Raw genomic sequence first — 16,961 nt, 5'->3', positions numbered from 1 at the left:
CGAATTACGCAGCTCTGTTTGTGCTGCGAACTTGTTTTCTTTCCTTCTTGACGCTCGCTGTTCATATTCACTTTTATCCTTTATTGTAATTGCACGCCTCGATTGCAGCTGCACACTGCCACCATAAAGTCTGCGGAACCCTGCCCGCGGTCGGAACTGGAGCGCGACGGCTATGGAAGAAGACCCTTCGAAAGCGAACGCGGCACCACCTCCGCTGCACATTTACCGCCCCATCCCGCGTCGCAACTTCGAATCCAACAGCTACGACACGGCCGATTCGCCCACACACGCCTTTTCGCAATCCACGCCCCCGAGCGCGACCGAGAACCGGAGATCGTCCGACTTCCTCGCTCAGCTAAACGCTCGCTTGCTGGGAACATTCAACTCGCGCGATGACGACTCGGACGACCAGGAGAGGGAGAAGGGGCCTCGGCGGCGGAACAAGAGCTACTTGAACATGACGAGTAGCACCCTGTCCGGCATATACGATGAGACGGGTGGCAGCACAGCTGGCGAGTTGAGCACGGCGGAAACGCCTTGGGGCACTGGTGCCGAGACACCTGCACACACTGCTATGGGCTTTCAGCCCTGGGATACCGGTATCGGGAGTCCTGACGGCGGACTGAGCCTCAAGAGTCAGGCCAGGAAAGGGTCAAATATAGGCACAGCCGAAGGAAGACAAAGGAGTCGCTCAATCAAACAACCGCGCCGCGGCGCATGGAAATACTCTGTGATCATAGGGAAGCTTGTAGCGCTGTATGTCTTCGGGATCGTCTACGGCGTCATTGTCTCGCATCTTCACGAGACGAGGCAACTGGCAGCTGTACACGTTGAAGGTGTCGATCGCAAGAGCCAGGCATACCTCGCGTCTTGGGGACTGTTCGGCGTTGCTCTAGGGAGTTTGCTACCGTACGTTGATCTCGTATGGGATGCGCAGCGGAAAGAGAGCCAGACGCAAGACAAGGAGGCGGAGACACATGATTCACCCATTAGTGAGCAGATCAACGATGTCGTGAGGAGTGTGGCAGCCTTTGTAGGGATTGCATTCGCCATTGTAAGTCTCTAACGTCCGACTCCTTCTTTGCTTTGTTTTATACATCGACATCAACTAACACTGTCCTTCCCAGCGTCGTCTCCCCTGGCAATCAACGCTGCAACTGACCCTGACTCTCGCCCTCGTGAACCCTGCCCTCTGGTACATACTCGATCGCTCGAAGCCCGGCCTCTCTGTCTCACTTACCGTCACGTCGATTCTCACGTCCTTCATATTCCTTTCCAATCCAGACGTTCTTCCCTCACCCTCTCTCCCAGCCACCACAAACGCCACACAAGTCCCATCTATGGGTAGTCACACACACACAAAAGGAGCACCAGCGCCAGTTGTTACACCAGAGCTGTTCGCTGGCATGGTCAGCTACGAGAACCTAGCTGTTGTTACGTGGGTTGGCAGTGTCCTATTTTGCAGTTGCGTTTGCTTCGGGAGTATAGGGAGGAGGCTGGCTGTGCTGGAGGAGAGTGGATGGAAGAGGTGATGTTTGTTGGTGAATAAAAAACATGTAGAGACACTTGAGGGATTGCATTGGACGATATCGCACAACTACAGTGCTGGCTTACTGGATAGGTTCTGCGGATGATCTGGGGCGTCTGGCAGGAATTCAATCTATCAATGCTGCGTTGGGCGCCTCTGAACTCTGAGTTTATCATTCATTAGTGTATGCTGATCTTAGTATCACGGCGAAGATCCCATACCAGAATTCTCTCTGGACTATTACTCTAATCCGTACTCCATAGTTATATAGGTGAATGATCTGTCCAGAGGTCTGGATGAATACAAAGCCCTGTACATGTAGAGATAGTGTGTCTTTATGAAATGGGACGTGTTGGGAGAAATCTTATGCGTCCGGTGCTTTCTCTCCTGTAAGTGAACATAGCTCTTCCAGTGGATGTTGCCAAAGTAGGATGAAACGACATTTTTCTACGCAAAACCACACAAGAGCCGCATTTACGACCGAAACAAACCTCGGAAGTGTATTGAAATTCATCAGCCGCTTCTGACAAATAGTGTATGTTTCACACACATAAGGCAGGAAATGAGCAGACGCACAAATGTACAATCTTCTACTTGGTTACTCTGCAACCAAGAACAGCCGAATACTGAAGAACAAAATAAACTTAGAAGTAGTAGAGGCCTCCGTGGTCTCAGATGAACGCATACTGTACATACTACACGTTAGGTATTCAACCAGGTGGAAAGAAGCCCGTTTCGAGTATATCACACAACGCTTCGTCGAAGTTGTCAGGCCAAAGTACGGTTGTATGTCATGAGCAATGCAGGAGAGGCATCACCGCCAAAAGAAAGGACCCAAAAAGCGACTCTTAACCATGTTAGCCAGAAGACTAGAAACAAAAAGAAGCATCGTGTACCACATGATACAGAAAGAGGCAAAAAAGAAGTGTCGCAAATTGGCGGTACTGGGAACTACAGACATGTTGTTAGTAACAATGTCTCAGTAAACCGACTCAATGTGGGAGAACGTACTCGAACCCAGGCTGGCGCGGATCTGGATCAGGACAAGCTAAGTTGTCCGCCAGCCACAACGCGACGTCATACCACTAGACCATACCACGATAGGGCTGTTAGCTGGTATATTGAAGGTGTGGGTGTATTGAAGCTTACCCTTGGTGATCTGTTTTGATGAAATTTTCCGAAATCTTAGCATATATATTGTGGTTACCAGGCTTCAATTGGCTGACTTGACAAAAGAGTTACAAAATCTATCAATCAGCATTGTCATTGGCTGTATGCGTTCAGAAACGCAGAGAAATTTGCCCAATGCCCTCGGCTGTCGGCATCGGTGCATAGTGGGGACTATGAGCCAAGGCAAAGGCATCGTCGGGAAAGCATGCAGAACCGAGTGGAGAACATGAGTAATTGGACATGTTTGGTGCCTTTGGAAAAGCGGCTACAAAGCTTCTTACACCAGACTACCATTCAGTGCAGAACCAATTGTCCTTGCACTTCGACTGTTTTATGAGCAGGTTGCATGTCAGAGTCGGTAAGATGCGTAAGAATCTTCTATGCTTTCTCGGATACATCATCAATTCATACATGTTCCTAGTCTCATGACCATCAACGCTTCACAAGACACAGTAGGCTTTATAAGATCAACGGCCAATGCTACTGGTGACCTTAATTTGGTGAACATGATTTCCTGCTTCATTCCTTGACTTGAAGCCCCCATGTCTCTCCCTTGTAGATTCCGACTACCATCTTACGTGCTTTCTTGCTTCAATCTTGAATTCGATGCTAAGTGATATACAGGAAACATCTTTCTCCAGAACGCTTACTGCGCTTTGGAAAGCTTGGCCCTGCTAGCAGCGAGAGCAGCAGACAGACTGAACTGGGTGTTGATGCCGTCAATACGGTGGACAGCATTGAGGTTCTTGACGCAGGTAATCTGGAAGCAAGTGGCAGTTCCCTGGCGGGAGGCAATCGTAGAGTAGGCGAGGAAGTATTCCCAGATCTGGCGGGTGGTTAACATCTAGCGACAAGAGGACAAGAAAACTGTTCTTACCTTGAACCATCGGATTCCGTACTTGGCAACAACCTTTTCCTTGTTGGCGAGCCAGTTGCGGTACCACCTCCAGAGAGTGGCAGAGTAGTGCACACCGATGGTGTCAACCATCTTAACCTCAAAACCAGCACCCTCAAGTGTGTCAATAACAAAACCCAGAGGAGTAGAAGCATCGGCACCAGGGAAGACGTATTTGTTCATGAAGAGACCCCAGGTAAAGTCCTCAAATTGCCAAGCTTTACGGAGACCAGCAATCTGGAGGAAGAAGACACCGTCATCATCGAGCATATCGTAGACCTGACGGAAGAAGCCGCCCAGGTGGCGGACACCGACGTGCTCAGCCATTTCGAGACAGGTAATCTTGTTGTAGCCACCAGGAGGGAGAGGGATGTCACGGTAGTCCATGCAAAGAATCCTGGATTGGTCTTCTTCGATACCCGCCTTCCTGAGGCCGTTGTTGCCCCAGGCAGTCTGGTTGCGACCGAGAGTAACACCAGTAGCGTGAGCGCCGTAGTTGACCGAGGCGAACTTGGTAAGCGTACCCCATCCGCAACCAATATCGAGCATTTTCTCGCCCTTCTTGAGTCCGATCTTTTCACAGACGATTGCCATCTTGTTGTCCTGGAGCTGCTCGAGACTCTCTTCGGTGTTGATGTCGGAGATGATACCAGAGGTGTAGATCATACGCGGACCGAGGAACCAGCCGTAGAAGTCGTCGCCGCGGTCGTAGTGGTCGCGGACCTGTTCTTCGTCTAAGGTCGGGTCAGCATTTGTGCAATTTGCGAATAGTCAGAGCACCAACCCTGAGACTTGGAGTGGACAATCATTTCCGGAATCATGCCAAAGAGGAAGTGCTTGATCAGTCCGAGAGTGAAGCGGGGCTTGGACCAGTCGTGGCGCCATTCGAGAATCTCGAGCATGTCGCCATTGAGCTCCACCTCGCCGTCAAAGTACTTCTCCTGGAACGTCTCAATGGGGATCTGCTTCTTGCCGTAGTATGCGTCGCGGTCCTCGGCCTTGGTGAACTTGAGGTAGTGCTCAATGGGCTTGCCGGGAAGTTTGGCCTTCTCGTTCTTGCGAGGTGCAAACTCAGAGGTGAGCCACCAGAAGGGTCCTAGAATAGGAAGGAACAGGACGAGGGCCAGGAAAACCCATGTCTTGAAGCCCATACCCCAGCTCCAGGTGATGTAGGCGGGGATGCCAACCAGCAGCGAGATGAGGGCATAGTTGTTGAACGAGTCACGGCCGGAACCTTCTGCAGGCAGGGGGGCGTTCGCAATGGTCGGATACTGTTGGACATTGAATGTCAGCGTGCTAGCTCTTTGTGTTGATGCTCAATCGCTGGCGGGGTCGGTCATTGAATTGTCCAGATGCAACAACTCACCGAAGTCGTCTTGACGCCGCAGTCGAAGGCGGGCGTCGTGGGCGAGGGCGCCGGCGGCGTCTCAACCCACTCAAAGTTCTCCTCGGAGGTATTGCTGCTCATCTTGCGCACTGCTGAGCAATTTTGCAAGATGGGAAACAAACGTGTTGGGATCTGGGAGGCTTTAACGGCGGTGAATCTAAGCGAACGCCCACCGGGGTTGCGTTTCCCCCCTGCAGAAGGTCGACTCTCCCAGCCTAGCTCCAAACATTTAACAGCACACCGACGGCGACTCCCATGGCTGTGCGCAATATACGTTGCAGCATTACTAGCACAACTCTGCCGATGATAAGGATTACGGGGCGTGTACAAATATCCAATGTCTACAACCTGGTATGCTTGGCTATAGCATGCAGTCGTCCTCAGCCTCGTTGTGCAGCGTGTGAACTCGCTGCTTCTTCGGTCGTATACGCGTATGGACCATACACGCTTCTTCCGTCAACAAGCCGTCCTTTGATCCCGTACAGATAGGAACAATTCTCAGATTTTGCCAAGCCATACTCGAGCATAGGCGGGGCACGCTCAAGACACGTTTCCTAGTAGCTTCCCCCTAACAAAGTCCATCTGCTCCTTGGCAACACCGGCTTTCTCCAGGTACCTCTCAACGCTGCCGTACTTGTCCAGCAGGTAGGAGTGTACACTGCTTACCAAGTCTGGAGGACAAATCGCAAATTGTTCTGTCAGCCCAACAGATGCCATTTCTTTCAGTCTTCCTTCTTTCTCTGGCTCAAGTTCTGGCTCGGACAGGCGGTAGTCGTCGTCAATCGTCTTTTGGTCGACACCGAGAAGCAAGAGGACTAGCATCACTATGAGCCCGGTCCTGTCCTTGCCCTGTGTACAGTGGACCAAAACTGGCCAGTTCTGCTCTTCTCCCAATACATCGAAGACCTGCGTGACTTCTCGTGTGCATACGTCTAGGGATTGCTCGGCCAGACCGACAAGCCCCATGTCTTCCATATGAGGAGCTAAGATCTTGATAGCATCCTTGCGGTATCCGAAGATCATAAGTCCTGCGAGCTTGAAAAACTCGAGCCATGTAAGCTTCGAGAGCAGCATGCGCGAGAAGGCGGAGCCATTGAAGTTGATCTCGTGGTAGATTATACCGGGTATCTTGAGAGGCTCTGCTGCATCGTCGTTGCTCTGGGGAACTGCCGCTGATGCTTTGATCCTTGCATCATGCTTTTGCGACTGTTCGATATGCTCCGTTCTGTACTGATCAGTACAATACCTAGGTATCATCTTCGGCCAGTTGCATCTACGTACTTTGTTCGGAGATCAATAACGCTCTTCACGCCGAATTCTTTCAAGAGCCTCTGCCTGTCTTGGAAAGAAGCCTCATCTCCTACAGTCAGCCTCGCGCCAAGATGCGTGTGTAAGATACGTACCAGGTCGGGCGCTTCGGAACAGTAGGCCGCTGCTTAGACGGCTGCAGCATGGTCAGCTAAAGATTCAATCCGCTGCGCATCGTTGAATTACCGAGTTCCTGTTGTTTGATTGACAAATTCACCGACATCGCGAAAGTTCAAAATGCTTTTGAGAGGCGTTTGTAATTCGGCTATGTTTATCACACTCAACCTTGCGAGGCTAAAATTGTTGGTACAGTTATTTGCTGGATCAGGCTGGGAGGTTGTGACCCGGTGACGTAGTTAAGTTGGCACTAACCCGCATCTAATCCAGCTTTGCTTCTGAAGCCAAACACCCACCAGTGGAGGTGCTGGGGCATCACGACAACAATCAGGATAGAACCGCGCCATAATCATTCATAGCTCTAATATTTTGGACTACCCACAGGAGCGGCGCTGCTGTGATTAGCGAATCCAGGTTGGACGCCATCTGTAAGGATTCGCTGATTTTGCAGGCGTACAGACACTGAAACTTGGCTATTGTGTTCCACGATGCAACCTTGGGATGGTGCAACGTTGTATACAAAGCGATGTGCTTCGTTGTTTCGTTCGCACGACGCAGGGCCGTGATCTTCAGATGTGCGCAAGGGTGCTGGCAGACAGGATGAACCCTCCTAGACGCACTTGGTACGTGATTTGACCACTTCGGTGAGTCCGTCGCCTGCTTCCGTCTGGACAGGCAAGGTCATGGTCGGCGCAGGCTAGATCGAGGCCCAAGAGGGTAAGGCTAGTGAGATTTCCCACGCGGAACGCACGCTCACGGAACCCTTAATCCTAGCCTTGACATGACATCATTGCCATCTTCTCGTCATTTAGCCATGAAGAGCGCCACAGCCTGTGTCCCTAGCTGGCATTTGGCTTTCCCCTTTTAAGTCTTGTGATCACCCTCAAAACAGCGCTTGATTCAATAACATCTTGCACCGACACGCTCTTTCACAATGGCGACAACAGCTCTTACTACGAGTGGGCCCCCGATTGCTGACAGCAGACCCTTGAAGGGAACGGAAGAGGCGGCTCCACCACGACCCTCTGCCGAGACGAACATGCGTTGCCCTGACCCATCCGCGCATTTGCATCAATCAAAGGACAACGCATTGCAGAACCAGGCGTCTGCAGCAGCGCTCTATTCACACAACCACGGCAGCCCTTCCAAAGCAAACGTAGCAAAACCCATCAACCCGCTCGGAGCCGACGGCAAGCTCTCCTCGGCGAGTGAGTGCGAAGTTGTGATGGTCCCATTACCTCATACACTGACAAAGATTCGCAGGCGCTGCTACAAGTCTCAAATACGCAAAGGCCCAAGACCTCCCCAGTTATCCCGTCGTTGGGATTGACACTCAATCTTCTGCCGGAGCTGCCGCGCTACTCGCAAACCAGAACAAGAAGAGCCCGGAGTGGTGGAAGCCCGAAGCATCTTCCGCAGCAGGCAAGGCTGCGTTGCTTGCAAATGGTTATAAGATGGCTCCCATGTGGCAACCAGAAGCAAGCGCGGCAGGCTCAAAAGCAGCGCTTCTCGCCCACAGAGACGGTGCAAAGCTGAATCTGTGGCATCCCGAAGCCAGCGCTGAAGGTCATTCTGCTGCTACCATCGCAATGAGCAAGAGAGGACTTGGCCCAGAGGTCGACTATGGGTACACCGACCAGGGCAGGAAGAACGCCTTTACTGCGGCTACGGACGCGCACTCTGCATCGAGACGTAAGCGTGCTCAGTCAAACCCACCAGCTGCACCCCTGTATCCAGACTCAAACAACTCGGCCAGGAATGCATTGGGCGCGGCAACACTCGCTCATAGTGCGTCCATTCGAGCCAATCCACAAGCTAGCCCTGCTGATTCCAACCACCGCGGATACGGTGCTATGGAAGCTGCACGCATTCAGCATGCAAAGAGCATATCGCGCGATATGTACACCAGCGCTCCACCTGTTGCGCTAGAGACCGAGGAGAAGAGGCGCAACGATGCCCTTCGAGCTTCTGCTATATCTATGGCCAAGAAGATCTATGATGTGCAACAACAACACATCGATGGTGCATCGGGCCAGTCTACCGCCCGCACTGGAGCGACTGCAGCACACAGCCAACAGCCAGCGACTGGTGAGGCTGATATCAAGCAGCAAGCTTTGCGCTACATCGGGATCCAAGAAGCTGCACAAAAGCTTGCTCAGGAAAGACTGGCAAAGATAGGATATGACGAGAACGCCGCCTATCGAAGCTACTACGGCTATGACCAGCCAACCAAGTCGAAGCTCTCCATGCGCCGTGGGCGTAATCGCGCGCACAGTGCTTCTGAGACAGCCCCTGCGGACACTTCTGACTCTGACGAAGACGACTTTCGTTCAAGGCGAATTCGTTCGCAGATGGACCAGCTCAATAAGCAACTGGCTGATGTAGACGCAAAGAAACGCGAGAACGATCGCAAGTCCCTGCTTGCTGCAGCACAGCGCAAGGTCCAAGCACAGATGCAGGGTATGGACAAGAAAATCTATGACGAGACGGGCAAGATGTCGCCTGCGATGGTAGAGGATTGGGATGAGAAGGCGAAACAGCGCGCCTTGGCAAATTCTGAGGTTCGCATGGAGAACCACGGTAGGGTGCACATCGGCAATGGCAAATGGATGGATCAAAGCGAAATCGACGCTATCGCTCAAGCCAGGATCCAGCCGACATTAGACGAAATCACTGAGAAGACCGAAAAGCGCCTTGCAGAGGATGAGAAGCGACGTGCCGAGGAAGAAGAGCGCCGACTCGATCAGGAGCAGGAGAAGCGCCGGATCCGTATCGAGAAAGAACGTGCCGCTGAGGTCAAGGCTGAGGAGAAGCAAGGAAAGGGTAAGTTATGCTTCTTGGGTCGTTCATCGCATCACTAACACAGAAACAGAAGAAGAGAAGAGGGCTGCAAAAGCGAGAGCTGCTGAAGAAAAGCTAGCTGCGAAACAAGCAAAGGAAGCGGAGAAGACCAAGACCACCGAACAACGCAGGTCAAAGGAGATCCCGGTGGCTGAACCAGTAGTTGTAAATGCTCAAGTGCCACGTGACAACGAGGATCTGTATCAGGAGCCTACACCGACAGAAGCTCACGGTGCTACTGAGCATGATTCAACTGACCCGACTTCGCCTACGTCGCAAGGATCCTCGAAAGGGTTCAAGTCAATCTTGAACAAATTAAAGCGTCGTTCAAAGCATACTCCCGCGACAGAGTCTGAGGGCAATGCGAAAGAGAAGGAACCTGGCTTCATCGGTGGCGCAACTCTTCGAAACTCCACTTCACAACCCCAATCCCAGTCCCAGTCCCAGTCTTCGAAGAGCGCCAACCATCCAGCTCGCGAGTCGACAGACGGCCGCGTATCTGCTGATGTCGAACGACCAAAGGACTTGGGTGCTGTTGAACCTACTTACGTCCCTCACGTCGGCCATGTCGACGATGATCGCTATTCAGACGTCTCATCCTTAACCAGCGATGCGGAGGAATTCAGCATTGCACGTGGGAGGCCAGCAGAACGTGTTGTGAGCGGAGCAACAGCGACGTCCGCGGGAGAGAGCTTCGAGGAAGCGCGTGATCATTTCGACGAAGCCCTAGCACCGCCCCCAGCGTTCGGTTCTGATGCGGAGAGAGCGAGAATAGGAAGTCCAAACCGGGAGTCAAAGTTTCAGGAAGTGGGATTGTAGCCCTCGCAGCGATGTATTTAGAAAGAGCATTGCTTTCAACAGAACGATGTCATGATTGAGCTGATGCATGTACTAATGAGCTATGTTTGGAATTACGTTTTACGTGTAGTAGCCTGCAGGGGTGTGTGGGGAGCACATGTACGGCCTTGAGGTATAATTTAATGTTTTACTCTGTAAAAAAACAAGTAACCAGAAAAGAAAGTTCTCAGTATGTCGATCTTCCCTATGTATATCGTGTGCAGACAGTTTGGTAGAGGATATAGATAACAGTACAGTATTGAAGTTCTGGTTCGATGCTTATGCTGCGAAGATGCACTGGGGAAGTACGGGTCGTCTACCTCACCTAACCCTGCTACTTGCGACCTGCTGTTGTACAAATGTGCAAGCTACCAAACTGAACGCTAAAGTTGAGACCCGGATATTGAAGCCATCATGATCTCTTTCTCAACGCGATAGAAGTTCCACAGAGTCGGTGTAGCAGGTGAGATTGGTCCCTACCTAGGTACTGAGCGCCGCAACCAACGTCATTGGGTAGAGCTGCACTGCGTTTTGCCTAATCGGGGTGCTTATGTCATCGTACGGCGAACCAGCGTATGTGGACAACACAAGCTCCTTTCTCGAACAGCATCACCTCGACGACCCCGACCCCGCCTTATACGACCGTCTCTCATTTCCTATCACGCGCTTCTGGAGTTGTGCACCTGGGTCTACTTCTTCCTTTTCTTCCGATACCCGATTCTTGCGCGCTTTCTCACCCCGGTGAGCTTGGAACTGGACTGTCGCAAACATGGCCCAGCGACAGGTGCCATTGCACGTAACGCAGCCGACGCTGGTATGCACCGCACTAGATCTTGGTAATACATAGTGCTTGGAGCTAACAATTGACAGCTCACGAACCTCAACATCCTCGTACGTTGGTCCTGGGCCAAACAATCCGCGAACAAGGCAACAAGGGTTGGCAAGCTAACATATATTCCAGCCGGCATCGATATCATGGCAAAACTGCGTATGTTGTCCTGCCAAAATCTATGCATTAGATATAGATGTGCTGACAGCAGGCCTAGACACTCGAGTCCGACAAGTACGTTTGCGTGCGACAGGTCAACACCGAAGCCAACGCGCCCGCCGAGACCGTCATCATCGACCTCAAGAACACCAACAATGTCATCCGGAGACCGATCCGCGCCGACAGCGCTATCATGCACTTGACTGAGCCTATCATTGCTCTCAAGGCGCAAGGCCGGACACTGCAGCTGTTCAACCTCGAGACCAAGGAGCGCCTGCAGACCTACAGCCACCAAGAGGACATTCAGTTCTGGAGGTGGATTAGCCAGACTACCCTTGCGCTCGTCAGCACAAAGGCTGTATATCACTGGGATGTACTCGACTCGAAGAACGCTGTTGCGCCGCGCAAGATCTTTGATCGCCAAGAACAACTCGAGGTATGCAAAGTGGTCCATTCATAGCGAATTGCATCTAACCCGTTGTTTAGAACAACCAGATCATCAACTACGTTACCAACGATGACGAGAGCTGGTCCTGCTTGGTTGGTATCACATCGAATCCCGCCGGTGGCATTCGTGGAAACATGCAGCTCTTCTCCAAGGCGAGGAACGTCAGCCAGCCCCTCGAGGGTCATGCTGCTACCTTCGGTACTCTCCGGCTTGACGGTGCATCTACCGATACAAAGATCTTCGCGTTCGCTGTAAAGTCTTCGACTGGAGAAGCCAAGATCAATATCGTTGAAGTCGACCACAACGCCGCAAACCCAGCCTTCCCGAAGCGACTCATTCCGATCCACTGGCCTGCCGAGGGTACTGGTGACTTCCCGCTCGGCATCCATATTGCGCAAAAGTACGGCATTCTAATCGTAATTACCAAGTTCGGTTTCATCCACCTCCACGACCTCGAGACAGGTACCGCACTGTTCCTTAACCGGATATCTGAGGAGACTGTCTTCACAACGGCGCGTGATGACGAAGGCACCGGTGTCGTCGTCATCAATAAGCGAGGACAAGTTCTGCATACAACCATCCGAGAGGACAGCCTGATTCCATACATTATGGAGAACCCAGCGTGTGCTGAGATTGCTTACAAGCTCGCTTCAAAGGGCGGACTTCCAGGCGCAGATCAGCTTTACTCGCAACGATTCGAGACGCTTATGTCACAAGGCAACTATGCCGAAGCAGCAAAGGTCGCCGCGAACTCGCCTCGGGGCTTCCTCCGCACAATGAACACAATCAACAGGCTGCGTGCGGTTCCTAGCCAGCCTGGCCAGATCACTACTTTACTACAGTACTTCGGACAACTACTGGATAAGGGCGGATTGAACAGGGAAGAGACTCTAGAGCTAGCTCGTCCTGTGTTCGTGCAGGGCCGTAAGCACCTCATCGAGAAGTGGCAGAAGGAAGGCAAGCTTCACTGCTCAGAGGAGCTCGGTGATCTCGCCAAGCCCCATGACCTGAACCTTGCTCTGGCTATCTACAAGGAGGCGAACGTACCCCAAAAGGTCGTTGCAGCACTCGCTGAGCTCGGTCACTACGATCTGATCCTGCAATACTGCAACGGCGTTGGCTACACACCTGATTACAACGTCTTGCTTCAACATGTAGTCCGGATCAATCCTGAGGTAAGTCGTGACTGTACGAGATGCATCTGAGACATACAACTGACTTCTGTTTTCACCTTTGTAGAAGGGTGCCGAGTTCGCTTCCCAGCTAGCGAAGAACGAAGGCGGCCCATTGATCAGCATTGACCGCGTTGTCGACATCTTCCAGTCTCAAGGCATGATCCAACAGGCCACCGCTTTCCTCCTGGACGTCCTCTCGAACGATCTACCAGAAGAGGGTCATCTGCAGACCAAGCTGCTGGAGATGAACTTGGTCAGCGCTCCCCAGGTTGCAGACGCTATTCTCGGCAATGAAATGTTCCACCATTACGACAAGGCGCGCATTGCTCAGCTCTGCGAGAACGCTGGCTTGCTCACTCGCGCTCTGGAACACAATGATGACCCGGCTGCCATTAGGCGTATTATTGTCCAGACCGACAAGCTTCCAGAAGAGTGGCTGATCAACTACTTCGGTCAACTCACAGTAGAGCTCTCGTTTGAGTGTTTGGACGCTATGCTCACTACGAACATTCGCCAAAACTTGCAGGCCGTCATCCGTATTGCCCAGAAGTACTCTGACCTACTCGGCGCTACGAAGATCATCGATCTTCTTGAGAAGCATCGCACCGCAGAGGGTCTGTACTTCTTCCTAGGCTCCATTGTCAACGTCAGCGATGACCCCGATGTTCACTTCAAGTACGTTGAGGCCGCGACTACCATGGGTCAGCTCAACGAAGTCGAGCGTATCTGCCGAGAGAGTGCTGTTATTCCTGCTGAGAAGACCAAGGTAAGTTTTTACCACATGGATTGTGTATGAGACACGAACTGACTTCGCATCTCCGCAGAACTTCTTGAAGGAAGCCAACCTCACGGAACAACTGCCACTCATAATCATTTGCGATCGTTTCAACTTCGTACACGACCTGGTACTCTACCTCTACAAGAAGCAGCAGTTCAAGTCCATCGAAGTGTACGTTCAGAGGGTCAACCCTGCCAGGACACCTGCTGTCATTGGTGGTCTTCTCGATGTGGATTGCGACGAAAGCATCATCAAGGGCCTTCTGGCTTCAGTGACACCATCTTCGATTCCAATCGACGAATTGGTTGCCGAGGTAGAATCGCGAAACCGATTGAAGCTTCTTTTGCCATTTTTGGAGCAGACGTTGGCTAGCGGCAACCAGCAGCAGGCTGTCTACAACGCCTTGGCCAAGATCTACATCGACTCCAACAACAACCCAGAGAAGTTTCTGAAGGAGAATGACCAATACGATACCCTCACTGTTGGCAAGTACTGCGAGAAGCGCGACCCTAACTTGGCGTTTATTGCCTACAGCAAGGGACAGAATGATCTCGAGCTGATCAACATCACCAACGAGAACGCCATGTTCAAGGCCCAAGCACGTTACCTCCTGGAGCGTGCCGATTCTGAGGTCTGGGACTATGTCCTGAGTCCGAATAACTTGCACCGCCGATCGCTCGTTGATCAAGTCACTTCGTATGCTGTCCCTTCGTCCACCGACCCGGACAAGGTCTCTGTCGCTGTCAAGGCCTTCATCACTGGGGATATGCCTGCTGAGCTCATCGACTTGCTAGAGAAGATTATATTGGAGCCTTCTACTTTCAGCGATAACCCGTCCCTTCAGAACTTGCTGATGCTCACCGCCTGCAAGTCCGATCGCGGCAGGGTCATGAACTACATCCAACAGCTCGACCAATACACTCCTGAGGACATTGCTCAACAGTGTATTGAGGTCGGCATGTATGATGAGGCCTTTGAAATCTTCAAGAAGCAAGAGAACCATGTTGAAGCTGTTAATGTCCTCATTGAACACATTGTGTCAATTGATCGAGCATACGAGTATGCTGACAGGGTCGACACACCAGAAGTGTGGAGCAGAGTTGCCAAGGCACAGCTGGATGGCCTTCGTGTTACAGACTCGATTGAGTCCTACATCCGCGCCGGGGACGCATCCAACTACTTGGAAGTCATCGAGATTGCTACACATGCTGGCAAAGACGAAGACTTGATCAAGTTCTTGAGGATGGCTCGCAAGACCCTTCGTGAGGTACCCATTGACACCGCCTTGGCTTTCTGCTTCGCTCGTACCAACCAACTAGCCGAGCTCGAGGACTTCCTCCGTGCTACCAACGTCGCGGATGTGGAAGCCTCAGGTGACAAGGCTTACGAGGAGGGCTACCACGAGGCAGCGAAGATCTTCTTCACCAGCATCTCCAACTGGGCCAAGCTTGCAACTACCCTCGTACACCTCGAAGACTACCAAGCTGCCGTTGAATGTGCCAGGAAAGCAAACTCCATCAAAGTCTGGAAGCAGGTCAACGAGGCTTGCGTTGCAAAGAAGGAATTCCGTCTTGCCCAGATCTGTGGCCTCAACCTAATTGTCCACGCCGAAGAGCTCACCGACCTTGTTAAGCAATACGAGCGTAACGGTTACTTCGATGAGTTGATCAGCCTGCTTGAAGCTGGCCTTGGTCTGGAACGCGGTAAGTACAAACCTTCTGACAACTATAGACTCACTGCTCAACACAACCTTCCTTGGATCACTGTTCCGAACCATACAACGTGTATAAGATGCTAACTGTATCCTAGCGCACATGGGAATGTTCACTTCCTTAGGCGAGGCCCTTGCTAAATACCATCCTGAGCGTGTCATGGAGCATCTCCGCCTCTTCTGGAGTAAGTCACATCCAAGTCTCCTGCATTGTATGTGACTAACAATCGCCCAGGCCGAATCAACATCCCAAAGCTCATCCGTGCGACTGAGGAGGCTCACTTGTGGCCGGAGTTGATCTTTCTGTATGTCCACTACGATGAGTGGGACAACGCTGCTCTTGCCATGATGGAGCGTGCTGCGGATGCCTGGGAGCACCAAGCATTCAAGGACACCATCACCAAGGCTACCAACGTCGAGATTTACTACCGAGCTCTGGGCTTCTACCTCGAGGAGCAGCCAACTCTTTTGACCGACCTACTGCAGGCGCTAACTCCCCGAATCGACGTCAACCGTGTTGTCCGCATGTTCGTCAAGTCTGACAACATTCCTTTGATCAAGCCTTTCCTGCTCAACGTCCAGTCGCAGAACAAGCGTGAGGTCAACAATGCCCTCAACGATCTCCTGATTGAAGAAGAGGACTACAAGACCCTCCGCGACTCGGTCAACAACTACGACAACTACGATCCTGTCGAGCTTGCGCAGCGCCTGGAAAAGCACGACCTGGTCTTCTTCCGTCAAATCGCTGCCGATATCTACCGCAAGAACAAGCGATGGGAAAAGTCCATTACTCTTTCCAAGCAAGACAAGCTTTTCAAGGACGCTATCGAGACCTCGGCCATGTCTGGCAAGTCGGATGTTGTTGAGGATCTGCTCCGCTACGTAAGTTGGACTCTGTTGTTTCTCACTGCCTCACACTAATCCGCAACTTAGTTCGTCGACATTGGCAGCCGCGAGTGCTACGTTGGTATGCTATACGCTTGCTACGACCTTCTCCGCCCTGACATCATCCTTGAGATGTCATGGCGCAACGGTCTCCACGACTTCACTATGGTATGCATTTACTCTTTCCCTTTTCCTTGTTGCGGATCGCTAATTATCGACTAGCCATACATGATCAACCTTATCTCTCAGCAGACGGCTGCGATCGAGATGCTCAAGAAGGACAATGAGGAGCGCAAGACCCGCGAAGTCTCGCAACAAAAGAAGGAGGAAGACACTCCGATCTTGGGCTCGCGTCTCATGCTTACCCAGGGTCCGATGACTTCGGCCCCTTCCCCAGGTCCATACGGACAGACCAACGGCATCGCCCCACAGCCAACTGGAAGCTTCCGCGCCTTCTAGACGCTGTCCGACCTGAAGATGAGATGCCTGCTCTGCAGATGGGTGTAGTTAAGATTCTTCTTCAAACTATATATTGATGATTGGTGGGGCATGCAAAAGCGAGCGGAGGGTTCATACATTTTTGGCAGTGTGCGGTAATGTACTCTACAGGCGTTCAAGGTGGCCTCCCAGTCTGGATGCTTCAAACATGGAACATTTTCAGACTTCTGTACTCTAGTTAATCACTTTGTCTGCGCTGATTTGCTACACTGCTGCTTATGATGTTCATGACATGGGATTGACATGCGTTGTACCCTGGGGCTAGAGTCGTACTCTGAAGATACCTGCGGTCGTCACGTCGGTGGCATGACACTGCAGGATACTGCAAAGGCTTCCAAAGTATCTTGGAGTTGTTATAAAAAAACTGACTACTTTATGACGTGGTCTCTAGATAG

General features: G+C 51.9%; 5 protein-coding genes across 5 annotated transcripts; 3 read left to right on the top strand and 2 right to left on the bottom strand.

The window, feature by feature from the left end:
- Positions 1-172: 172 nt before the first annotated feature.
- On the top strand, positions 173-1,549 carry ACET3X_008315 (uncharacterized protein; the record flags this gene model as incomplete). Its single annotated transcript, XM_069454475.1, has 3 exons — positions 173-1,054; positions 1,128-1,438; positions 1,489-1,549. 3 exons carry the CDS (start codon positions 173-175, stop codon positions 1,547-1,549), a joined length of 1,254 nt encoding a protein of 417 aa, XP_069303917.1.
- Positions 1,550-3,344: 1,795 nt separating this feature from the next.
- Positions 3,345-5,061, bottom strand: ACET3X_008314 (uncharacterized protein; the record flags this gene model as incomplete). Its single annotated transcript, XM_069454474.1, has 4 exons — positions 3,345-3,524; positions 3,576-4,327; positions 4,378-4,864; positions 4,960-5,061. 4 exons carry the CDS (start codon positions 5,059-5,061, stop codon positions 3,345-3,347), a joined length of 1,521 nt encoding a protein of 506 aa, XP_069303916.1.
- Positions 5,062-5,520: 459 nt separating this feature from the next.
- ACET3X_008313 (uncharacterized protein) lies at positions 5,521-7,090 on the bottom strand (the record flags this gene model as incomplete). The annotated part of the gene is made up of 5 exons (XM_069454472.1): positions 5,521-6,205; positions 6,262-6,340; positions 6,384-6,424; positions 6,475-6,582; positions 7,026-7,090. The coding sequence occupies 5 exons, from the start codon at positions 7,088-7,090 to the stop codon at positions 5,521-5,523; spliced, it is 978 nt and encodes a 325-aa protein (XP_069303915.1).
- Positions 7,091-7,220: 130 nt separating this feature from the next.
- On the top strand, positions 7,221-10,258 carry ACET3X_008312 (uncharacterized protein). Its single transcript, XM_069454471.1, has 3 exons — positions 7,221-7,613; positions 7,669-9,228; positions 9,278-10,258. Exons 1-3 carry the CDS (start codon positions 7,340-7,342, stop codon positions 10,063-10,065), a joined length of 2,622 nt encoding a protein of 873 aa, XP_069303914.1. The 5' UTR covers positions 7,221-7,339; the 3' UTR covers positions 10,066-10,258.
- A 430-nt stretch (positions 10,259-10,688) lies between these two features.
- ACET3X_008311 (uncharacterized protein) lies at positions 10,689-16,763 on the top strand. Its single transcript, XM_069454470.1, has 11 exons — positions 10,689-10,897; positions 10,954-10,974; positions 11,045-11,071; positions 11,130-11,507; positions 11,558-12,694; positions 12,759-13,460; positions 13,519-15,175; positions 15,282-15,368; positions 15,419-16,065; positions 16,117-16,236; positions 16,291-16,763. The coding sequence occupies exons 1-11, from the start codon at positions 10,853-10,855 to the stop codon at positions 16,525-16,527; spliced, it is 5,058 nt and encodes a 1,685-aa protein (XP_069303913.1). The 5' UTR covers positions 10,689-10,852; the 3' UTR covers positions 16,528-16,763.
- Positions 16,764-16,961: the final 198 nt, after the last annotated feature.

This window comes from Alternaria dauci, chromosome 8 (genome assembly GCF_042100115.1).
Source record: "Alternaria dauci strain A2016 chromosome 8, whole genome shotgun sequence".
NCBI classification, from domain to species: Eukaryota; Fungi; Ascomycota; class Dothideomycetes; order Pleosporales; family Pleosporaceae; genus Alternaria; species Alternaria dauci.
The sequence above is the reverse complement of the archived record's forward strand: the minus strand, read 5'-3'. Positions and strand labels throughout refer to the sequence as shown.